Source organism: Neoarius graeffei, chromosome 18, assembly GCF_027579695.1.
Source record: "Neoarius graeffei isolate fNeoGra1 chromosome 18, fNeoGra1.pri, whole genome shotgun sequence".
Classification (NCBI taxonomy): Eukaryota; Metazoa; Chordata; class Actinopteri; order Siluriformes; family Ariidae; genus Neoarius; species Neoarius graeffei.
This window is the reverse complement of record NC_083586.1, coordinates 60,441,456-60,455,670: the sequence shown is the minus strand read 5'-3', so window position 1 is coordinate 60,455,670 and position 14,215 is coordinate 60,441,456. Positions and strand designations below refer to the sequence as shown.

General features: G+C 40.4%; 1 protein-coding gene across 2 annotated transcripts in view; it reads left to right on the top strand.

Annotated features, from left to right (window-relative positions):
* Positions 1-14,215, top strand: part of pkd1a (polycystic kidney disease 1a) — a 160,432-nt gene that overhangs the window by 54,113 nt on the left and 92,104 nt on the right. For both annotated transcript variants that reach the window (XM_060899131.1, XM_060899130.1), the window contains exons 5-8: positions 715-878; positions 4,287-4,567; positions 4,705-5,092; positions 13,967-14,144. In XM_060899131.1, coding sequence (XP_060755114.1) covers positions 715-878; positions 4,287-4,567; positions 4,705-5,092; positions 13,967-14,144 — 1,011 coding nt within the window. The remainder of the gene's footprint in view (positions 1-714; positions 879-4,286; positions 4,568-4,704; positions 5,093-13,966; positions 14,145-14,215) is intronic.

Sequence of the window (14,215 nt, the reverse complement as noted above, 5' to 3'; positions counted from 1 at the left end):
AATACTAATATTGTAAGATCAATCCCCTAATATTTATCCCGTGATCCTGTAATATTGATTATCTAATACTAATCCTTTAACACACATCCCCTAATATTAACCCTCTAATACTCATCTTGTAAAATCAATCCCATAACACTAATCATACAATACTCATCCCACGACACCCGCCCAAATACTAATCCCATATTATTCATCCCGTAATGCTAATCATTTAACACACATTCCATACTAATAATCCCCTAATACTCATCCCATAATATTAATCCTCCAATACCCATCCAATAACATCCACCCCTTAATACTCATTCCGCAATATTAATCCAATAATGCTAACCCTTTCGCGCACACTCCATAATATCAATCCCATAATACTCATCTTGTAACATCCATCCCATAATATTAATCATTTCATACACATCCCATAATACTAATCCCCTGATACTCATCCCATTGTACTAATCCTAATCCTTCAACACACATCCCATAATGTCAATCCTCTTATACTCTTCCCATAATGGCCATCCCATAATACTAATCCTCTGATACTTATCCCTTGGTCCTGAAGTGTAATTTAAGTCTGAAATTTAAAGTAGTTCAGCTGCAGGATTGAAGTTGATGAAGGTTTTCTGTAAACCTGTGCCGTTGTGTTTAACTCTGGACCCCCAGTAGAACCCAGCGGTGATGAATGTTCTCTCTTGTCCCGTGTCTCAGGGATGTGAGCAGTAATCCTTTTGTCTGCGCCTGTAAACTGGTCCACCTGGTCAGCAGGCTGCAGATGAAGGGCGTCACCCTAAGGAGAGCCAATCACATGCTCTGTGACCGCCCACCCAAACTCAAAGACCAACCGCTGCTCAACGTCAGCTCGGACGACTGCGGTGAGTGACACACCTATCGGCCAATCAGCACATGGCACCAGCGCCGACATCACTCCTCACATTGTCCAGGAGTGTAGATGAATTAAATTTACAGGAGATGAAGTTTCATCAAACATTTCATCTCCTTTACAGTGGGGCAAAAAAGTATTTAGTCAGTCACCAATTGTGCAAATTCTCCCGCTTAAAAAGATGAGAGAGGCCTGTAATTTTCATCATAGGTACACTTCAACTATGAGAGACAAAATGAGAGAAAAAAAAAATCCAGAAAATCACATTATCTGATTTTTAAAGAATTTATTTGCAAATTATGGTGGAAAATAAGTATTTGGTCAATAACAAAAGTTCATCTCAATACTTTGTTATATACCCTTTGTTGGCAATGACAGAGGTCAAACGTTTTCTGTAAGTCTTCACAAGGTTTTCACACACTGTTGCTGGTATTTTGGCCCATTCCTCCATGCAGATCTCCTCTAGAGCAGTGATGTTTTGGGGCTGTCGCTGGGCAACACGGACTTTCAACTCCCTCCAAAGATTTTCTATGGGGTTGAGCTCTGGAGACTGGCTAGGCCACTCCAGGACCTTGAAATGCTTCTTACGAAGCCACTCCTTCGTTGCCTGGGCGGTGTGTTTGGGATCATTGTCATGCTGAAAGACCCAGCCACGTTTCATCTTCAATGCCCTTGCTGATGGAAGGAGGTTTTCACTCAAAATCTCACGATACATGGCCCCATTCATTCTTTCCTTTACACGGATCAGTCGTCCTGGTCCCTTTGCAGAAAAACAGCCCCAAAGCATGATGTTTCCACCCCCATGCTTCACAGTAGGTATGGTGTTCTTTGGATGCAACTCAGCATTCTTTCTCCTCCAAACACGACAAGTTGAGTTTTTACCAAAAAGTTCTATTTTGGTTTCATCTGACCATATGACATTCTCCCAGTCCTCTTCTGGATCATCCAAATGCTCTCTAGCAAACTTCAGACGGGCCTGGACATGTACTGGCTTAAGCAGGGGGACACGTCTGGCACAGGTAACGAGTGGAGGACAGAGGAGCCTCTTAAAGAAGAAGTTACAGGTCTGTGAGAGCCAGAAATCTTGCTTGTTTGTAGGTGACCAAATACTTATTTTACCGAGGAATTTACCAATTAATGCATTAAAAATCCTACAATGTGATTTCCTGGATTCTTTCCCCCCATTCTGTCTCTCATAGTTGAAGTGTACCTATGATGAAAATTACAGGCCTCTCTCATCTTTTTAAGTGGGAGAACTTGCACAATTGGTGGCTGACTAAATACTTTTTTGCCCCACTATATATCTCCGGTGGGGAAAAAATATGGAGCTGGGATTAAAGCGGTAAATTTATGAGAAAAATCTCAGGGATTCTCGGAGATTAAAGAGTCATAACTTTTGAAAGAAACGAAGTGGAAATTCCGAGGTTAAAAAGTCACAAATTTATGAGGGAATACTAATAATACTAATAATAGGAATAATAGGAATAATAATAATTTTTGAGATTAAAGTCTTACATTTAGAAGAAAAACTTGGATATTCTTTGAGATCATAAAATCATAACTTTGTGAAGGAAAAAAAGCCAAAATTCCGAGATTAAAAAATCACAAATTTACAGGAAAAAAACTGAATTTTTGAGATTCGAGTTGTAAATTTACAAGAAAACAAATTTTAGTATTCTCTGAGATTTATAAAGCCAGAATTTGGCAGCGATTCAGACATTAAAAAATCATAAATTTATGATTTAAAAAAAACCCCTCATATTCTTTGTCGGAAGGTTTTTTTTGTGTCAGAATAATCCCCCATACACGAGTGATAAACGCTCCCACGCTGAGTACTGTAGTCTCTTTCTCTTTCTCTCACCACATGACCAAAGCAAGTGGAAACAGATTAATTTGCATTTTCTTTTGAAGACTTTTCATGAGTTCATTTTAAAAGTATGACGCGTTTCGGCGTAAATGTAGCGTCTCAGAATCCTTTAAGCTAAGCTCCGCCTTCACCGTTACACTTTAACCTCAGCTTCACAGCTACAACCACAATTTAACCAAAAATATTAAAGAATAGATAGATTGATAAGATAAACTTTATTCATCCATCGGTGGGGAAATTTACTCACAGACAGAAAGAGTCAGAAATAGACAGTAACAAAAAAAACCTAGAGTCCAATAAAAGTATTTTTAAAAAAGTTTTTTTTAAAAATTAAATAAATAAATGAAGTTCTGGAAAAAAAATAATAATAAAGTTCTGAAAAATTTTTAATAATAAAGTTCTGAAAATGTTAATAATAAACAAATAAAGTTCTGGATAATATGAATAATTAATAAATAAATATAAATAAAGCTGTGAAAAAATGCTAATAATAAACAAAGTTCTGAAAAATGTTAATAATAAATAAATACAGTTCTGAGAAAGTTAATTAATAAACAAATAAATAAAGTTGTGAAAAATGTTATTAATAAATAAATGAATCAATACAGTTCTGAAAAATGTTAATAATAAATATATAAAGTTCTGAAAAATGTTAACAATAAAGTTCTGGGAAAATGTTAATAATAAATACAGTTCTGAAAAATTTTTATAATAAACAAATAAATAAAGTTCTGAAAAATTTTAATAATAATAACTTTATTAAACACAAGCTCCACTCAGCTGATGCTGGTTTCCGTTGGAGATGTGTTTAAACTCATGCTAATAATCTATATCTACATTATAACATTTGTAAAATATATAATAGAACTAATATAAAATCAGTAATATACAATATAGTGAGACGGACATATTATTATGATTTAAAAATGTTTTAATCATCTAAACCTTTTAATCTTCTGAAAACCGTTTTTGGTTTGGTCAGGAACGCCAATAGCTTTTCCATTTTCCGCTTATCAGCGAGTGAGTTTTTGCTTGGGGATTTTCATTAATGAGCTCCAGCAGCACTTTCGCAGTTTCCTAAAGCTGCAGTTTAATTCTCTGGTTGCTGAATTTTTTTAAAACGACGTGACGCTGTGTTTTTAGAGACAGGCCTGTGTTTTTCTGATGGTCTGCCGACACCAGAGCTCTGTAAACTCTCTCTCTCTCTCTGTCTCCTTGTACACGGTATGGTAATTGGATGGAATGCCAACAAGTTGCTGGATCCTGACGGCGCTGCAGCTCCAGAAGTCTTTCTCATTTATTTGGCAAATAATTCTGTAACTTTCACTTTTCAGAAGTAAATTTTATCGCGGTGTGTTAATGTGAAACAGCTCTACATCGTGCATCTTCTGCTGCTTTAAATGTGTCTGTTAATCGGATCGTTAATCATTACAGAGCTGCGAGTCGTACGGTGTGGAAAGATTCACACATGCAGCTAAACTCGTTATAATAATCGTTTTGTCCGTCTCTCTCTCTCTCTGTCTGTACACACAGAGCTGTACTACGCAGGCTGCCTGCAGGACGACGCTCACCCTGGTGGCAGTGAGCTGGTCATTTTCACGTCATTGGTGATGGGGAATTTCTCGCGGGAGGAGTGTAACTCCAGATGTTTCTTTGATAAGCAGCTGTATGGGGGGCTGGGCTCGCGCAGAGAGTGTTTGTGCAGCACCAACTCCGAGCCCAACTACATCAGCGAGGCCCGGTGCTCTGCAGCGTGCTCCAACTCCACCGTCATGAGGGACTGCGGCCTCACCGTCGCCCAGGACGTCTTCCAGGTGTGTGAATCACTTTTCAAATGTAGATTGTTCAGCTCGCGTGTCGTGTTCTTGCCACATTTGAATCGTATGTGAAGAAACTTTGTACTTCAGGATGCTTGATGGAGATAAAATAAAACATGAGTCTGATCATGCAGGTGGATTTCTCTGTGCACGTGACAGCCGGGCGCTCCAGCGTGCACTCCGAGGCCACGTTGTCCGTCTCGTCCTCCGTCCTCCGCGTGCCTCTGTGCTGGGACTTCGGGGATGCGTCTCCGCTCCTGAACACCTCCGTTACCGCGGCGCGCCACAAATACGGCCTGCCTGGTCGCTACAGGGTGAAGGTGGTTGCCACGGCGACACACATAGAGAGGAGCGGCATGGCGGAAGTGCGTGTGGAACTGCCCCCGAGGCTGGAGCTCCACTGCCCGTCACTATTGCTGGCCAATCAGAGTCTGGAGGACGCGGTGACTCTGGTGAACTGGGGCGGAGTGGGCGTAGCCGTGGACTGGCGAATCAAGAAAGAGGGTGTGGAAGTGGCACAAGGTACGAGACACGATACATGAATCGAGAACGATTGTCTTGCAGGGATGAGAATTTTCCGCCGATCAGCGGATTTCCGACTTTTTCAGACCAAAATGATCGTTTTTGAGATCGATGTAAATCCGTTGAGAAATTTCCGGGGGGGGTATGATTAACGATCTGTGGTCACCTTATAACGCAGACATCCCAAGTCTCCCAGAACTTCCGGAAGTCTCCTGCATATTGATAGAAGCGAGCAAGAGCGTGTGCGCGCCGCGCAACATTAAGGTCTGCATCACGCATCTTAGAATGTGCACGCGCGAGGGAGACTGTGTGCAGTGTTGCCAGATATTGCTGACGTTTTCCATCCCAAAATATGTTCAAAACCCGCCAAAATGCGCTTAAAACCACCCAATGTGGCAACACTGCCTGTGTGCCTGTTCATGTAGCGCATGCCAGACAAAGAGCATCCTGATTGGGTTACTCAGCAAAATAAGCCAATCAGCTTTCAGTGTGGGCGGGCTTTTATCCCTTTTCTCGAGGACCGACCGGCATAGCAGAGAGAGAGCACGCGCCCCAAAAAACGAAAGTACAAACTCCACTTCAGCTCAGATTACACAAAAGAATCTCCCTGTCTAATAAGGGTAGAAAATACTGACAGTTTCGCGCGATGTACTGTTTGCAGCAGTGGTTTCAGCATTGCCCATGGTGGCTTAAATGATTGTAAAGGACATGTTGAGGTGAGGAGTGTCAGTTCATGTGCATTACCGTATTTTCTGGACTATAGAGCGCACCTGTATATAAGCCGCATCCGCTCTATTTTTAAAAAAAATTTAAAAAAAAGATATACAAGCCGCACCGGGCTATAAGCCGCAGATATCCATGTTGAAAAATTAGATATTTACTGCATGTACAGAACGATTTTGTACTGTAAATGTACATGTATGTACCTGAACAGATTCTTTCCGAACAGTGCCTTTTAACACGGCAGCAACTTTGCTGATTAAAACGGAACAGAACCAAGAGAAAATAACCGGTATTTATTTACCTTCATTTCTCCTGTGTTTGAAACCACAAGTCACTTTAATCATCTTCGCTGGATTTGAAAATAATTACCAGTTAGTAATTTGTCGTGCGTGTTCTATCTGCTAAAGATCTGCTAATTCTTCTTTGCATTGATTTTTCATCTATCTTATTTTTTGATTCTTCTTCCGGTTAGAGCGCCCCTAGCGGTGGAAGAAAAATCCACAGAATAGCCGCACCTTTGTATAAGCCGCATGGTTCAAAACCTAGGAAAAAAGTAGCGGCTTATAGTCCAGAAAATACGGTATATTTAGGTCTACAACAGGCTGGCATGAAAAGACCAAACTTATTGAAGATTTCCGTAAAGTAACAATGTATGAATATACATCATATATATCAAATACACGTCATATATAAGTGTGTATCTTTTTATAAATGAGGTTAGCTTGTCTAATGTAGCATGTTGGGGAGAATCATAGTATCATATCTATATTTCTGATACAATTTTAGGTATGATGCCGTGTATAACTCTCCTACTTATTGCTCATTTCATGGGGGGGAATTGCTGGGATGTGCCGTGCGGGAGCGTCTGCCCACATTTTTTTAGGCCGAGATGAACTTATAGTTTTTGATTTAAAAAAATTTTTCCAATATGTAATGCCCGTTGTACATGCCTGTTCTTTAATTCAAAATCACCATCTCGATCTTCAAATTGACCGTATGGTATCTGCATTACATTACACAGCATCCTGTCCAGATAAAACCTAGTTAGTACACACAACAGTTGAAAGGGAAGTGATGAGTGATGTTGAATGTTGCCTGCTTAATATGCAAGACCTCCTGCTACCATGATAACATCAGAAGAAAGCTTAAGAGAATTATATGACAGAACTTTTTTCTGGTTTGCACTTCATTTTAAAGGATTAGAGCAGGGGTGGCCAACCAGTTGGAGACCAAGAGCCACATTTTTTACTGTATTACTGCAAAGAGCCACATCATACACATGGGCACACGAACATCACCCATCCCTTCCTCTCTCTCTCTCTCACACACACACACACACACACACACACACACACACACACACACACACACACACACACACACACACACCTCTGCTCAGCCAGATTAATAGTAAATGTCACACACCAACATATTTACTCCTACAGTACTAAGACCACAGGCTGAGGCCAGTCATTTTTAACAATGAACATTGTGTGCACTTACTATGCATGCTGCTTAGTGGGACTCATGGCATTACCAAAAAAAGCCACACCATACACATGACCGCACATGAACATCGCCCCCCCCTCGCTCTCTCTCTCTCTCTCTCTCTCTCTCTTACAGACACACACGCCCACGCTCACGCACCTCTGCTCAGCCAGATTAATAGTAAATGTCACACGCCACCATGAGAGAAATTTACTCCTTCAGTCAGTACTAATACCACAGGCCAGTCATTTACAGCAATCAATATTGTGTGCACTTACTATGCATGTTGCTTAGTGGGACTTCTGACATTCCTTGCCTTGAACAATCCTCTTCAAATCTGGCTTGTATTCCGTCGTTGCCACTCGAAGCAGTTCTTTCACATGGGTTTCAGTCAGAACAGAACGATGCTTTGACTTCACGTGTTTCATGGTAGAGAACACAGACTCGCAGACGTGTGTTGACCCAAACATTGACAGTATCTTAAGCGCAGCCCGTTTCACATTCGGGTATTTTTCCAGTGGTACACTTTTCCAAAACTCAATGGTGCCTTCCCTCAAAACAGGTTTCAGTTGGTCTTCCTTACGAAGATCGATCATCTCCAACTCAGCCGCAGCCTCATCTGTGACTAGCGGGGCTTTCAAACAGTCCGTCTCCGCATTGAATGGGTCGACGAGGAACGTAACCTGTGGCCTTTTCAGTTGTATATCACGGAACCGGGTTACAAAGCTTTCATGCAGGTTTTCAAGTAGTGTTGCATATCTGGCTCCTTGCTTATTCAGGGAGGCGGGAAGCTTTGAAATGAGCTAATGATGACTGACATATAAGGCAGAATGGCTCGCCATTACGTTCAACAAAAAAGTATAAACTCTCCCACTCTGTTAAAAATGTCCTATGTTCGTCTTCATATTTTCGTTTTGCTGTGCATTTTTTCATTGCCATTTTGAGAGGCTACTTGACACAAGATGCACCTTGCCCAAAAACTTAGCGATTATCTCACGCACATGCACATTTGACATGACCTGAAAATACCGTAATGTACCCAAGCAAAGCAAAGATGCATTTGACGAAAATACCATACTGAACTCAAGCAAAGCGCACACGCACATAAAAAAAAACACAAACACAAACTTCGATATGAACGTAAGAGCCGCATGACACCGGGCAAAGAGCCGCATGCGGCTCGCGAGCCGCGGGTTGGCCACCCGAGGATTAGAGTATTCAAAGACATGAATAGCAAAAATGCAGAAATATAATACTGTAGAGCTCGTTTATATTAAAAGGTGCATTGATTTTTTGAAATCATCAAATGTGAATTGATTAAAAACAAGTCTCTTGTACCATATTAATCATTTTCACCTGGTAGTCCACCAAGAAGGGGAATTTATTTCCAAATACATTGCAACTTTTTGCTGATAAAATTAATGGTTTGGGGGTTAAAAAAATAAATAAAAAATAGCCAAAAATCATTAGCCCCTGGGCCCCACCCCCTTGGGCTATGGGCCCCGCCCCCCTGGACCATGGGCCCCGCCCTGGTTTTTTCAGACTTTTTAAATATTTTTCATTCTCATCCCTGGTCTTGGAACTGTCGGAAAGCCCCGCCCAGACAGCACTCGGTTTTCCTGCTTAAAAGATTTGTCTTACGGAGGCTTTGAGTTTGATAACGTACCGTAAAACACAACCAACACTCCACTGAACATCAGTTGGTCTACAGTCAACCCCTAATCACTGAATTAATCTAATTAACTGAGGCACTTTTTTTTTCCGCTTGGAGAGAAAAACATCTGAAAATTTTGACAGGGAAAAAAAAAATTACTTTTGATTGATTTATTAACACGTGCACTGAAATGTAATACAATCATAAATAATCCGAACGGTAATGATGATTACTGTATACAGGGTTGTGTGAGGTAATCAGCAGGAACTCGGAGGGGGAGGGGGGGAAACAGCTGCCATACATCTGTTTTACTGAACACTAATAGAGGCTAGAAACATTCGCATGTTTATACCGTCTTATTAATTGCTTTGCGTGATGTCATTTTCCAAAGAAAGAGTGGATGTATCTTTCCTAGCGTCGACATTTACACCTTTTAAAATGGATTATTTCTCGCATGAGAGTCTGGCGGTTACAGCAAAACCCCGTGTAGATCCAGCAGGCCTGAATATCCGCAGCTGTGTATTTCATCTGTCCATCAGGTCGATGAGCTGTTGCCATGGCGTCGATGATTCAGTTAAACCGTATCTCCTCTGTCAGTCCTCCACGGATTTCTGTTCCGACTGCTTTGTTTGAAAGAACTCATCACTCCACACAAAACTCCGTCATCGTTTTGTCAAATTTTTTGCTAATGAGTTACTAATTAGGCCAAATTAACAGATTTTCCAAACCTCTCACGAGAATTTTTTTAAATCTCCTCTCTGATTTCTCATCCGATTTCAGTTCTGATGGATGTTTCGGGTCGATCTTTCTTTCATCAGGGAACAAAATTTAGTCCTTTGTTGATGTTCCTGTTGGAAACGGTTTGTCGTGGAGGTTTGTCCTCTCTCACATCGTCACGTTTCAGTTCTGTTTGATGGTTTGGTCGTCACGGTTGCTTTGATGGCAGGACAGATGACCGACTATGCCCTTGACGTTCTGGTTTTATTATTATTATTATAATTATTATAATACCTCTGCTCCAAAGGGTAGACTAGTTTATTTTTTTACCTCTGTCCGTCCATATCTCCATGTTTCTGTCCGTCCAAAACATCCTTTTTCTCAGCAACCACAAATCATAGGTACTTGGTACCAAACTTCAGCTTGGGGTTCTATACCGTGTTTACCGTTCTCAGGTCTGTTGCACATCAACTTCCTGTTTACCGTCTGAATGTATTTATGAACCATATAGTGTGAATTTTTACAAAATTTTCATAACATTTTTCTCAGCAACTACAAATCACAACTGCTTGATATTTGGTAGCAAACTTCAGCTTGGGGTTCTATACCGTGTGTACCATTTCCAGGTCTGTCCCACATTGACTTCCTGTTTACCAACTGAATGTATTTGCGAACCATATAGCGTGGATTTACAAAATTTTCCTAACACTTTTCTCAGCAACTACAAATCACAGCTGCTTGGTATTTGGTACCGAGCTTCAGCGTGGGGTTCTATACTGTGTTTACCGTTTCCAGGTCTGTCGCACATCAACTTCCTGTTTACCAACAGAATATATTTACGAAACACACGGTGGATTTTGACGCTATTTCCAGAAGCATAATGACAGTTTCCCAGGATGCTGTTTGAAATCCCTGGGGAGAGACACTGCTCTTTACTTACTCGTTTCAGGGTTCATTATTTATTGAAGTCAACATTCGTAATAAGTGTCCTATTCCTTCGATTGCTTGCGTTCTGATGTAAGCGAGAGCGGGGGATACGGACGTGAGCAGTAGCTCACAGTTGATCTTGTTAGTTAATAGTAAAAAAAAACAAAACTCCAGTACATCTACACTGATGACAGCTTTAAAACAAATGTGCAGTTCATCACTTTTCTCTTTCTTCCTCCGTCGTGAGCCATATGTGATTTAATGTGTTTGTTTTGTCTGGATCCATCGCTTTTGTGTGATGACAGGACGAATAAATCATACTGAAGCACTCGCAGCATTCGAGCCGCAGAGATATGAGGATTAGGGCTTTAGCATGATGATCATGTCATAAGTGTGTGTGTGTTTTTATACAGTTATGTACTGACGCTACTATATCTCTATACACACAAACAAGAAACTGACTAACAGTTATTCCACGAAATCAAGTCGTACATGAGCTTAAGCCGTGTACGACGAGACGGAGTGAAATAACTGTTTTATTCCATCCACAATCACTGGATTTTGAGAAATGGAGCATTTTTATTTCTATTTTTTGCAAATTCGATAAATAAAAACTTTATACAAAACATCCAGCAAAATCATTTCCGCTTAGAATTGACGAAATGACAGGAGCAATTTGTGAAAAATGCAATAATAATAATAATAATAATAATAATAATAATAATTCTTGAAAAACTAAAAAGAGACACAGTCTTACCATCAAATAATTCCATTCCATATTTTGTTGTTTTTTGTTTTGTTTTGTTTTTGGTGTTTTGTTTCCGAGTAGAGTTTTTATTTCGTCCTCGGTTGGTTCAGTAACACGTGCCGCCATTTTGTTTTTCTCTACTCAGGGTATACAGGGATGAGAATTTTCCGCGGATCTGCGGAATTCCGAGTTTTTCCCGCTGAAAATGTCATTTTTGTGAAACGTGTAAATCCGTTGAGAATTTCGGGGGGAGGGGTCGGCGCAAGGCAAGGCTTGTGGGGGCACAAGCAGGCAGGACTGACCGACCGCCCGCCAGCATCTTTCGGCAACGCTCATCGCAAAATTAGTTGCAGCTGTGATAACGGAAATCGCCATTGCTTTCTTCAATATTTATGCTAACGACAACTCACGGCGATTTCCGGCAACGTTTTGGTGCTAGTTTCATCTCACTTCTGCAATTCACGGAGAAATAAGCTACACGTACACGGTTTTGATCACTTCTTAAGTTCTAGTTATTTTGGTTAGTTTTCAAAGTTACTTCGCCAGTATGGCGAAAGTTTTGGACCGCAAAAATGAGGATCGTGCCAGGGAAATCGATAAATCGAACGGGATAAAGAACTGTTTCCGATGGGCATGACTCGATAGTAGCGTTACCGTGCAGATAGGGACACAAATTGTGACGACGTGCCTGATGGAACATATCCGAAAAGTGGCCGTGCCGGGAAAGGTTCTGTGTATTCTGGGCTCAGATATGATCGATTATGGAAACAGAGGAGCTAGAAACATCCAGGAGCACATCAAAGCAAAAAAGCACAAAGGTACGTTTTACTTAAATTGTCAAAGATAGAGTCAGGAGGAATCTAATATATCGTTACGGTTACCTCCATTATCGCTCACTATATATATATATATATATATATATATATATATATATATATATATATATATATATATATATATATATATGAGTGATTCCACGCTTATGGGTACTAAAATGGGGACATGAACTTATTCACCTAAAACCATTTCTTTTTTTACCATCAGGTCACAAAACATGTAATCTTTAATGAATGATATGTTAAAAGATAACTTTAATTTTCTGAGATGTAATAAAAACATATTTATATGCCAAAGTCAAGCCTATGAGTTCCAAAATGATGTCTGTTACATTACTTCTGTTACGATTGTCCATCTCGCGTCTGTTACAAATTAATTACAATCTAGCTATATACCATGTTAATCTTATTGAAAGAATGTGTATGTTTATTCTACTACACATGTTTATTAATTATATTTGCTAAAACATCACCTTCCTATGTTTCAAAAAGTAATTCTACATTGTTAAAATTGAGAATCTATATGTCCACAACACTTCTGTTACGTTCTGACTTTGGCATATAAATATGTTTTTATTACATCTCAGAAAATTAAAGTTATCTTTTAACATATCATTCATTAAAGATTACATGTTTTGTGACCTGATGGTAAAAAAAGAAATGGTTTTAGGTGAATTTTTAAAAATAAGTTCATGTCCCCATTTCAGTACCCATAAGCGTGGAATCACTCATATATATATATTAGTGCTGTCAAAAATGTCGCGTTATTAACGCGTTAACTTGACTCAATTTTAACAGCGATAATTTTTTTATCGCGAGATTAACGCTCTGTGACATGATGTAGGTTTTTCATAAGCTTTTGAAACTGCCAGGAACTTGGAACAGAGACTTTGCTTAGAAAAACGATAGCAGCTAGACTGTAATGCCACGCCCTGCACAGCCAGAGTCCTCTGCCCTCCCCCGAAGAGCCACGGTGCTCGGCTTAGGTTTCGTTTTCCCATCGGCGGCTCCAGCCCGACTTTGCAGTGGCTGTGACAAGACGTGTTATGCTCTGCACTAAAAAAAAACATTGGTACAACCAGTGTTCGAACTATGCCGATATTTTCGGGGGGTCATTTTTTTCCCTTGGGGGGGGGTGCTTGCGCTTGTCTCAGAGCGCGGATCTCCATCACGCGCTCACTTCGGATATGCAAATGCTTCCCGTTACACACGATTGCTATGTCAATAAACATCATTTTGCCAATATTTTAGAGACCCCCCAACATTTCCCAAATCATGTTTTCAAGGGATCTCATGTCTGTTTCAGGGGATCTCGGATCCCCCGAGTACCCCCGCAGTTCGAACGGTGAGCAAGCCCATTCACTTTTTTATGCTGATAAGAGAATTACATGGTTTTTCATGTGACAAAAATGTGCGATTAAATTGCGATTAATCGCGAGTTAACTATGACAGTCGCGACATGAATCGCGATTAAATATTTTAATCGCTTGACAGCACTTATATATAATCTGTAGGGATTTGTTATCTTAAAGTTTATAAACGTTTTAAACCATCATTGAATTTGAAAACATTCATATATATATATATATGGGAAAGTTGGCAGACATTTCAGAGTTTTTTTAAATGTCCCATTCTCATCCCTGCGGTATATGAACTGAGATCCTAGTAGTAGAGTAGCCAATCAGAGCACGCGATCATCTCCAGGTAATGTGGATAGAATATATAAATATCTAGTGTCAGTAACTTTGTTAATTTTATCTCTTCCTCTTCTGTGTGTGTAGCGGAGCCGGTGTGTGTGTCGGACGGCGTGCACCATGAGAACTCATCGCGGTGTTTCGAGCTGGTTTCGGGCGAGTTCAGCTGGTCCGAGGCTCGGCGTCAGTGTGCAAGTCGGGGTGGAGAGCTGGCCATCGCTCGGTGTGACGGTGTACGCAGCCTCATCGCACAACGCATCACACAGTGAGTACACACACACACACACACAAGTTTTACGTCTCTGACATGTGACATCATGTTGTCTTGACAACCAT